Raw genomic sequence first — 11,741 nt, 5'->3', positions numbered from 1 at the left:
AGTTCAGTTCAGTCACTCAGTCGTGTCCAACTCTGCAACGCCATGAATGCAGCACACCAGGCCTCCCTGTCCATCACCAACTCCTGGAGTTCACTCAAACGCTTGTGCCATAAGGGTGGTGTCATCTGCATATCTGAGATAATTGATATTTCTCCCGGCAGTCTTGATTCCACCTTGTGTTTCATTCATCAGCCCAGCGTTTCTCATGATGTACTCTGCATATAGTTAAATAAGCAGGATGACAATATACAGCCTTAACATACTCCTTTCCCAACTTGGAACCAGTCTGTTTTTCCATGTCTGTTTCTGTTGTTTCATGACCTGCATACAGGTTTCTCAAGAGGCACGTCAGATGGTCTCGTATTCCCATCTTTTTAAGATTTTTCCACACTTTGTGGTGATCCACATAGTCAAAGGCTTTGGCATAGTCAATAAAGCAGAACTAGATGTTTTTCTGGAGCTCTCTTGCTTTTTTGATAATCCAGTGGATGTTGGAACTTTGATCTCTGGTTCCTCTGCCTTTTCTAAAACCAGCTTGAACATCTGGAAGTTCATGGTTCACATACAGTTAAAGTCTGGCTTGGAGAATTTTGAGCATTACTTTATGAGCATGTGAGATGAGTGCATTTGTGCTGTAGTTTGAGCATTCTTTGGCATTGCCCTTCTTTGGGATTGGAATGAAAACTGACCTTTTCCAGTCCTGTGGCCACTGCTGAGTTTTCCAAATTTGCTGGCATATTGAGTGCAGCACTTTCACACCATCATCTTTTAGGATTTGAAATAGCTCAACTGGAATTCCATCACCTCCACTAGCTTTGTTCATAGTGATGCTTCCTAAGGCCCACTTGACTTCGCATTCCAGGATGTCTGGCTCTAGGTGAGTGATCATACCATTGTGATTATCTGGGTCATGAAAATCTTTTTTATATAGTTCTTCTGTGTATTCTTGCCACCTCTTCTTAATGTCTTGTGCTTCTCTTATATCCATACCATTTCTATCCTTTATTGAACCCATCTTTGCATGAAATGTTCCCTTAGTATCTCTAATTTTCTTGAGGAGATCTCTAGTCTTTCCCATTCTATTGTTTTCCTCTATTTCTTTGCACTAATCACTGAGGAAGCCTTTCTTATCTCTCCTTTCTATTCTTTGGAACTCTGCATTCAAATGGGTATATATTTCCTTTTCTCCTTTGCTTTTTGCTTCTCTTCTTTTCTCAGCTATTTGTAAGGCCTCCTTAGATAGCCATTTTGCTTTTTTGCATTTCTTTTTCGTGGGGATGGTCTTGCTCCCTGTCTCCTGTACAATGTCATGAACCTCCATCCATATTTCTTCAGGCACTCTATCAGATCTAATCCCTTGAATCTATTTCTCACTTCCGCTGTATAATCATAAGGGATTTGACTTACGTCATTCCTGAATGGTCTAGTAGTTTTAAAGCTGGTCACAAGTCTGGCATTTGAGAAGCCTCAAAATGAAAGTTAAATTTGTTTCATTTTTAGAAAAGGTAAATGTTCTTTCATATTAGTTTTTATTCTGTCAGAATATTATAGAAAAAATGACTGAGCAACTAAACTGTGCAACTGTTACAGTTTAATGTTGGAAGAAGGAAAGAAAGATTCACAAACCGCCTAACTACATAGTCCCTAGTGATTTCTATAGTGAGAAGAAACTGATAACTTCAGTTACTGAATTTTTACAGAAAGTGACCCAACAGGAGAATCAGGAAGAAATTTCAGGTGTGTGTTAGAGTTATAAACTGTAAATGTATAAAATATAGAAGCGACATCTGTGCTGCTTAGTCGTGTCCAACTCTTGTGACCCTTTAGGCTGTAGCCTGCCAGGCTCCTCTGTCCATGGGATTTTCCAGGCAAGAATATTGGTGTGAGTTGCCATTCCCTTCTCCAGTGTCTCCTGAATTGCAGGCAGACTCTTTACCAACTGAGCTATGAGCAATTTCCCACAGACAGAACAAGTGAAATGAGTTATTTCAACATTTTAAAACATTGAGATAAAGAAATAAAGAAACTTGAAAGTGGGACCCTTCGAGAAAACACATTCATTTAAATGGACATAAAGAGGGAATGAAGCAATGCAGTAGCTTTCCCTTCAGTTGTGTAGATAATGAGGAGACAGGAATTTACTTCGATCCACCTGAGAATATTCAATCCCTAGAGTAAAGTGAAAATGGTTAAAAGAGTGAGTCCCTAAAGAACTAAAGACAGATCATGAACCATGTGTATAGTTTCCTTCTTTTTTTGTTTTAATATATGATCTATTCCCTGGGGAATTGTTGGAGCAAACCTCTAGTCTGTTTTTAACCATGTGGCTTACATCATTACACTCATATTAAATCTTCTGTGTCTAATCAAGTTGCAAGTGAGGTAATAAAATGCTTTATTTTCCTCTGCCTCTTGAGGGGACTGAAAATAACCAGAAATTATGGTAGTTCATAAAGTTTTTGTGGGCATACATCAATGCTGTCTCATTTTAGAGTCAAAGGAATCAAGCCTCAAGAACCTGACATTACATTTCCAGGACCAACAAGGTGAGGACTAATGACAAGGGAGCCAGCCCCGAGGTTTTCTGCCCTAAGGAGGCTGGGTTTCTGAATTCATCTTCCATGCCGAATTCCATTTACAATACTTATTGCTTGTTCTGAGATGAAAATCCAGGGTCCATTGTTTCTCATTTTGTGTAGTTCTGGGAGTCAAGTGAAGCTAATGGATGAATCTGTCAGAGAGGGATCGGAGACTGTTCAGAGACAGGAGGGGGTCTCAGAGGACATATCAGTCAGGAAGTTTCCTCTAAGTAGGTGTAACTCTCACTCTTCTAACTTTATGGCTTTTAACTCTGTGACAAGTGGAGTAACAACTCTTATAGATTCTGGTCCCCTCATCTTGGATTAGAAAGCATATTTTTGGTTTAGACCATGTCACAGATAATCTGCATTAGAAGCCAGGTCCAGGTTGCTAGGATCACTGCCTCCAGTTATAGTGGTGAGGGAAGAGTTGAAGAAAATAAGGAAATGGTGAAATGAGAGGGGAACAATTGTATCCTAATCCATCCATCTTCCCCTTGGATTATCCAGCAGGTATGCTTGCGTATGGCAGGACTGGCCTTCCCTCTGTAGACTGTGATGTACTTTGCTATATTTAGCTTATAACAGCTCTAATAAAGGTCAAGTCCACATCACTCTGTATTGTAATAATGGTAAAGTCAGATTCTATGGGACCAGGTTGGGATAGTGTCAGGCATTCCCAGTGTGTATACTCTTTTGTGCTGGGCTTCCCTGGTGGCTCAGTGGTACAGAACCCTCCTGCTGATGCAAGAGATGTGGTTCGATCCCTGGGTTGTGAAGAACCTCTGGTAAAGGAAATGGCAATTCACTCTAGTATTCTTGCCTGGGAAATTCCATGGGCATGGGAACCTTGAGGGCTACAATCCATGGGGTCACAAAAGAGTTGGACTCAACTTAGTGACTAAACAAGAAAAAAACTGAGCTCTTTTGTAGGATGAGACACTATGAAGAGCTGGGTTGTTCTCTAATAGAACCCTTTTGTCCTGCATCCACAGATTCCCTCAGAGAAGAATGGCCCCTGGAAATGACTCTTTTGTGACCGAATTCATTCTGTTGGGATTAACAGACCGACCTGATCTCCAACCCCCTCTGTTCTTACTGTTCCTAGGAATGTATATGATCACTATTTTGGGAAATTTGGGATTGATAATCCTAATCTCACTGAATTCAAATCTGCACACCCCCATGTACTTTTTCCTCTTTAACTTGTCCTTCATAGATCTCTGTTATTCTTCTGTGTTTACACCCAGAATGATGATTAACTTCACATCAAAGAAGAATATCATTTCTTACATGGGGTGCATGACCCAGCTCTACTTCTTCTGTTTTTTTGTCATTTCTGAATGCTATGTGCTGACATCAATGGCCTATGACCGCTATGTGGCCATCTGTAACCCACTTTTGTATAATGTGGCCATGTCCCCTAAAGTGTGTTCCAGCCTTGTGCTTAGCTCCTACTTGATGGCATTTTCTGGTGCCATGGCTCACACTGGATGCATGCTGAGACTGACCTTCTGTGATGCTAACACCATCAACCATTATTTCTGTGATGTCCACCCTTTGCTCCAGCTCTCCTGCACAAGTACCTATGTCAATGAACTTGTAGTTTTCATTGTGGTGGGCATCAACATCATTGTGCCCAGTTTCACTATCTTTGTCTCTTATTGTCTCATCCTCACCAACATTCTTCAAATCAAGTCCACGGAGGGCAGGTCCAAAGCCTTCAGCACTTGTACTTCCCACATAATCGCTGTTTCTCTGTTCTTTGGATCAATGTCATTCATGTATCTCAAACCATCTTCTGCTGGTTCTATGGATGAGGAAAAAATCTCTTCTGTATTTTACACCAATGTGGTTGCTATGATGAACCCCTTAATCTATAGTTTGAGAAATAAAGATGTGAAAACTGCTCTGAGAAAAACCCTGAGTAGGAGATAATTTTGAATAGAGTATCTCTCTCTGTGAAGTTGGTCAAGGGCAGAAAGTTTCTGTGTTTAATCATAGTAACTTTGTTGACTATCTTATTTCTTTTTCACCATGTGGAAGGATAGCTGAGTCATCTCAATTTATTTCCACTTTTTAGAATTATTCTCTCGTTTCTTACCATTAGCACAATTTCCTTTCCTCATTTTCTCCCATTTATTAATAGTCTTCACAAAAATTTATTAAATCTGTTTTTTCTATCAGTTTGAACTTTTTCCCTGTTGAAATCGAAGACTTGTCCACTGATGATTAAATTGGGGAACATTAGTTTGACGTTGTATCTTTACAATTGTCTTATCTGACATTTGCCATTGGAAACATGAATCAGTCAATGCTTTCTCCTCTTTTCCTTCCAGTCTTCCTTGAGCAAGAATATATTTCATTTAATCTCTGAGATATAAAGTTACATAATGGCTAAGTATAAAAAATTTTGTTTTTGTTGACAATGCACATTTTGCTTTTTTGACAAAGAATTTTCTTACTTTTACACAGCCATTCCTGCACATAACAGATTATTAACATACACTCCTGGGTGGGAAAGTATAACTCAGAGTAGTAATTGTTTTATTTACAGATGTATATTTCTTAATGAAGACATCTAGACTAAATTCAGTTTTATGTTTTAAAGTCTACTAATATCAGTATACTTTGCTTCTGCTTTATCTCATTATTTTTGTTTAATTAAACATGGCACACAGGAAAATATTTTAATTTGAAATTTGACTATGCTTTGTCCCTGGGTCACATGAATTTTTCTCAGGATGGGTATTTTTTTTTCAGATTTTTTTGTTTCTTTGTTTGCTTATGAAAATAATTTATTTTGTCCATGTTGTTGGGAAATAGGAAGGCTTATGGACCTGAATACTGGGGAAATGACTGGCTTAAGTAAGGACATTATTTTTTCCAAAAAATTAAGAAAAAAAAAAAGGAATACTTTCAAGTGTTTGTAATTCAAGGAACAGGGTTCGGTAGATTGAAGAGTTCAGAATCCTGTCATGAGGCCAAGGTCAACAAGCCACACTGCCAATAAATAAGAGGTCTTTGTGGGGATTTCTCATGAGGCTTAGGAACTGCATTTAAATATGGATTTTTTACCTATTCCATCTAATATATTAAATATTTAGTCCATAAAGCTTTCATAAACTTATGATACACAGTGACCATACAATAGTAGTGTCTTTTGAGATGAAGGTAGAAAAGTTGTGACTACCTGTGAGGAAAAAGTTATAGGACATTTTTTTTTTCCCCTGAAGATAAAATAACTATTAGTGATTAAAACTCAAATTAGGGATAAGGAATCTAGGAAATAAAATTTTGAAAATAAAAGTCATTTTTATGATTCCCTTCTTTTTTTTCTGGAAGACCTAGAAATATGAAGAAGATCACAGGATTTCTATGGATAGAATGAAAAGTTATTTGATAATTTAAAAATTAAACTCATCAACCTCCAACACTGTATGTGACCTGGGCAAAACTTTATCATTTCTGCTTTTATTGGCTACTTCCTCATGGATTTTAAGGTATAAAATACTCAAAATGCTTTTAGAAAATGATAATTTGAAAGGAATATTTGATGACTAATTCAAGTTATGACTTTTCTCAAATAGAATGTTGGATTACTTTCCTTTTGAGAGAATATGGGGAAATGATTACTCTAAAATACTTAAATGACTCTGTGCACAGTCTTTCAGTTGTGTCCTACTCTTTGTGACCCCATAGACTGTAGCCCTCTAGACTCCTCTGCCCATGGAATTTTCCAGGCAAGAATACTGGAGTGGGTTGCATAGGTTTGTTGTATATGTCCCTTATCATGTTGAGGTACCCTCTAGGCCTTGTATCTGTAGTGTAGTAGTTATCATGTTTGCCTCACATGTCAAAGATCCCTGGTTTGAAACAGGGCAGAAACAGACTTTCAGAAGCCTAAGGGTCTCTGCTACTCCCTAATTTCTATGGCTCAGTGATAAAGAATCTGCCTGCAAAGAAGGAGACCCAGGTTCGATCCCTGGGTTGGGAAGATCCCCTGGAGAAGGAAATGGCAACTGACTCTAGTATTCTTGCCTGGAGAATCCCATGGACTGAGGAGCCTGGCAGGCTACAGTTCATAGTGGCACAAAGAGTTGGACAAAATTGAAGGGACTTAGCACACATGCACATGTACCCTCTATGACTTTCTGGAGAGTTTTTATGATAAACTGGTGCTGAATTTTGTCAAAAATTTATTGTACATCTATTGAGATGATCATATTGCTTTTATTCTTTGATTGGTTGGTGTGGTATATCACATTGATTGATTTGCAGAATTTGAAAAATCCTTGCATCCCTGGGATGAATTCCAATTGATCATGGTGTGTGATCTTTTAAAAGTATTGTTGGATTCAGATTGGTAGAATTTTGTTGAGGAGTTTTGCATCTATTTTCATCAATGCTATTGGCCTATAACTTTCTTTTTTGTGCTATCTTTGTCTGGCTTTCGTTTCAGGTCTTAGTGGCCTCATAGAATGAGTTTGAAAGTTTTCCTTCCTCTGCAATTTTTGGGAACAGTTTCAGGAGCATATGTATTAATTCTTCTGTAAATGTTTGGTAGAATTCCCTTGGAAACCATCAGGTCCTGGGCTTTTGTTTGTTGGGAGTATTTTAATCACAGTTTCAATTTTAGTGCTTGTGATTGGTCTTCTCATATCTTCTATTTCTTCCTGGCTCAGTCTTGGGAGACTGCTTTTCTAAGAATTTGTCCATTTCTTCCTGGTTGTCCATTCTATTAGCATACAGTTGCTCATCATAGTCTCTTATGATTCTTCGTATCTCTGTGCAGTCATTTGTACTTTTTACTTTTCATTTTTAACTTTATTGATTTGAGTCCCCTCCCTTTTTAATTTGAGTTTTGCTAAAGGTTTATCAATTTTGTTTATCTTTTCAAAGAACCATATTTTCATTTCATTGATCTTTGCAACTGCTTTCTTTGTCTACTGCATTTATTTCTGCTCTTATCTTTAGGATTTCTTTACTTCCACTAACGTTAGGTTGAGTATTACCTCACACCTGCCAGAATGGCTATCATCAAAAAAATCCACAAAGAATAAATGCTGGGGAAGATGTGGAGAGAAGGGAATCCTTCTACACTGCTGGTGGGACTGTATGGCAGTTCTTTAAAAAAAAAAAAAAATAGAACTACCATATGACACTGCAATCCTACCCCTGGGTATATATTGGAGAAAAGCATCAACTGAACAGATAAACATGCACCCCAATGTTCATTGCATCACTATTTACAATAGCCAAGATGTGGAAGCAATCTAAATATCCGTTAATAGAGGGATGGATAAAGAAGTCATGGTGCATATATACAATGGAATACTACTCAGCCATTAAAAATGAATGAAATAATGTCATTCGCAGAAACATGGATGGATCTAGAGATTGTCATACTGAACGAAGTACATCAGACACAGAAGGGGAAATATCATATGAAATCCCTTATATTTGAAATCCAACAAGAAATAATGCAAATGAACTTACAGACCAGAAAGTGATTCACAGAGTTAGAGAATGAACTAATGGTTGCTGGGGGAAGGATGGGAGGAAGAGATAGGGAGTTTGGAATGGATTTGTGCACATTGCTATATTTGAAAATGGATAACCAACAAGGACCTCTGGTATACCACAGAAAACTCTACCTAATGCTATGTGACAGCTTGGATGGGAGAGGAGTTTGGGGAAGAATGGAAAAATGTATGTATATGGCTGAGTCTTTTCACTGTCAACTGAAACTATCACAATATTGTTAATGAGCTATACTCCAATAAAAATTAAAATTTTAAACAAAGAAAAACTGTTTTCCCTACTTACTAACATTCCTCTGAGGAACTCAAAGTCTTCTCAGAGTGACATAAGAGGAGGTGAAATTAGATTGCAAAATAATTACCAATTTGTTCTCCCATAGTATTATAAATTTTTCTGCAATTAAAATTTTAGGCATACATTTCAAGGATTTTAATCAGATTTTTAAAATTTTTCTTAAGAGCCCTCATTTGGGAAATTCATTAAAGCAATTTTTTTTAATTAATTCAAATCTTATCCAAGTCAAAATTTCCCACCAATGGGAGCTGGTTGCTTAAAATATCTTGAAAACATTTAAAAATATTTCCAAAACATTTCCCAATGATAAAATCCTCATTCTCTGACAAAGACCTACTCAGAGACAAATAACATTCTTCCTTAATTCACAGGCCAGAATACTGCAGTGGGTAGACTTTCCCTTCTCCAAGGGATCTTCCCAACCCAGGGACTGAACCCAGGTCTCCCACACTGCAGGTGGATTCTTTACCATTCTGGCCTAGAGAATGCCATGGATTGTATAACCCATGGGGTTGCAAAGAGTCTGACACGACTGAATGACTTTCACTTTCACTTAATTCACAGGGAGAATTGTCAGAGATTGATTTTTCACACTCTGATAGTTTTGATTCTGAAGACTATTGTTACTTTTAGGGCAGATGCTATTTGTAAGAAGGCTTTCTTTTCCCATTTAGGAAAAAAAAAAAAGATCTTTAGACCCAGTGCTTTTTTTCCTCATCTATCATTTATTATGTTGTTTGGAGAATTTATGATCTAACAAATCTCAGAGGCAAGATATTTTTCCTGTAAGTGTTGATCATTGATAGGATAGTTGATACCCTAAATAGAGTAAACTCGATTATTGCACTTCTCTTCAAATAATGCATGTACTGTTACACTGTGGGATTTGTTAAGACACATTTCTGCATCGTATTTTTCATTCTTTCATTTGTTCAGAAACTTCTGGCTATGGAATTGTTTGAGGAAATGCAAGGGCGCTCAGATATGGCCACTTGGTTTTGAAGAGGACATGAAAACTGAGCCCTGATCACATGGATTGACAGGTCCTTTTTCTGCTTCATTATCTTTACTTAGGGCCTCAGAAGCACAGTCCACTTAGTCAGCTCTTAATACATCATAACTTCCACTGGGATCTTTACTGTGTATAATTATACTTTCTTTGCCATGGAGAGCCAGGACTGGTACAAGGATTTCCTGAAGAGAGTCTAGTGTCTCTTATTTAATATTAATATCATAAGCATTTGTAAAGTTTCCTGGGGTATTTCTAACCTCTGTTTATATAATTAATTTTTTCTATACATTGGATTCTTTTTCAAAACGCTATATCATGTATCATACCTTCTTACCTAATTTAGTTAAACTAGTAGATTTAAATATTACGCAATATATTTGAAAGCTTGTAAACAAGAGGTAGGGAGCCATGAAAAAAATTCAAAAAACCCAAAAATTTTAGATGGCATACTCTTAATATTTATTCATTAGAAATTCAGTGCCTATTTGTCTTTTCCATCTCTCTCTCTCAGGAGTTGTTATGAAAATAAATAAATCACTTAATTTTGGTAGCACAAGTCACTGTTTTGTGTGTGAGGAACTACTTTTTGAGCAAATTGAAGACATTCTTTTGAGAGTTTGATGCTTTTCTCTTAAAAAGAGAAGCCTCTTATATTGCAAAATGGTTATCTTCCCCTTCCTTCCACTAAATGTAAGCAATGTGTGTATAAATATAGACATATAAATATTTATTTTTCACAAACAAACACATATATATTTCTAAAATAGGCTGAACTTACCAAAGCAATTTCATTGTCTCAGAAAAGTAAACATTCTCTAATTTTCCTTAATATGGTTTTAAGAAGGTTACATTTTTTACAATAGTTAATTTGTGCAAAAGACTTTATAAATCAAATGGGTCTTTTCATGGCTTCTCATCAAAGATAACTCTGACTCAATTTCTTATTTAGTTTTAACCAATATGTAATCATAATTTTGAGAAGTATATTTTTATTACATTGCTTGAATTTTCAAGTGGGTAATGGAGAAACATCAGAGGTACTTGAACTAGAGAGAGATACAGCAATGATTTCAGACTTTGGTGTTTATGGCTAAATAAGACTGAGTATGTTCAAAAATGCTAAAATAATCATTGCTGCTAAGTCACTTCAGTCATGTCCAACTCTGTGCAACCCCATAGATGGCAGCCCACTAGGCTCCCCCCTCCCTGGGATTCTCCAGGCAAGAACACTGGAAAGGGGTTGCCATTTCCTTCTCCAATGCATGAAAGTGAAAAGTGAAAGTGAAGTCTCTCAGTCGTGCCCAACTCTTAGCGACCCCATGGACTGCAGCCTACCAGGCTCCTCCATCCATGGGATTTTCCAGGCAAGAGTACTGGAGTGGGGTGCCATTGCCTTCTCCGAAAATAATCATTAGAAGCCACTAAAGTTCAGTATTACAGTAGTTCAGTTTAAACATCCAAAGTCAGAAATTGTGTGGTGGCTAAGGAACACGGGTGGAGGTCATTGTGGTTGCAGATGTTGTGATTTGGTATAAGAGAAATGCTGAATATGTTCTGATGGCTCTTAGAGAAAAAAATAACATGATTTTCAGAAATATTTATTGATTTTCTTCTAGGTGCTCTGCATTGCCTTAGATCTGGGAGCCATATAGAAAACAAAGTAGAAGAAATATTCTTCTTTATAGAATTTAGTTTTTAGAGGAGCACAGATAATCAGGTGGCAAAAAGTTCTGATGAGTGCTATGGTGGAGAACCTAGTGAAATTTATAAGCGTGGATAATTACAGCTGTCATTTATTGACTATTTACCATATTCCAGGTACTTTCTTAACCACTTCACTTAAGCTTTTTCCATTAAATCAATACAGTATTTCAAACAGAAGCTGTTTCTACCATCACTATTTTACAGGATGGAACAGAAAGAGAAGTCACTTGCCCAAAGAATTACAGTTTCTAAGTAGGAAATTAAGGTTCACAACGCTATCTCTAACTCCATAGTCCCTATTCTTTTCTGTGATGAGAAGAAATTGATAACCTCAGTTACTGAAATGTAACAGAAAATGACCCAGTGGGAGAATCAGGTAAAAATTTCAAGTAAGTTTTTAAAAGCATGAACTATAGAGGAATGTTGTTGTTGAGTTGCTAAGTCTTGTCTGACTCTGTGACACCATGGACTGTAAACCACCAGGCTCCTCTGTTCATGAGATTTCCAGGTAAGAATACTGGAAGAGGTTGCCATTTCCTTCTCCAGGAGATATTCCTGACCCAGGAATCAAACCTGTGTCTTTTGCATTGGCAGGCAGTTTCTTTCCC

The 11,741-nt window shown here is 37.2% G+C and overlaps 1 protein-coding gene across 1 annotated transcript; it reads left to right on the top strand.

The window, feature by feature from the left end:
• The first annotated feature begins 3,587 nt into the window (after positions 1 to 3,587).
• Positions 3,588 to 4,517, top strand: LOC113886167 (olfactory receptor 8B3-like). The gene has a single exon (XM_027532160.1). The coding sequence runs from the start codon at positions 3,591 to 3,593 to the stop codon at positions 4,515 to 4,517; it is 927 nt and encodes a 308-aa protein (XP_027387961.1). The 5' UTR covers positions 3,588 to 3,590.
• The last annotated feature ends 7,224 nt before the right edge of the window (positions 4,518 to 11,741 follow it).

Source organism: Bos indicus x Bos taurus, chromosome 29, assembly GCF_003369695.1.
Source record: "Bos indicus x Bos taurus breed Angus x Brahman F1 hybrid chromosome 29, Bos_hybrid_MaternalHap_v2.0, whole genome shotgun sequence".
In the NCBI taxonomy this organism is placed as follows: Eukaryota; Metazoa; Chordata; class Mammalia; order Artiodactyla; family Bovidae; genus Bos; species Bos indicus x Bos taurus.
Note: the sequence above shows the minus strand (reverse complement) of the source record. Positions and strands in the feature narration are given on the sequence as shown.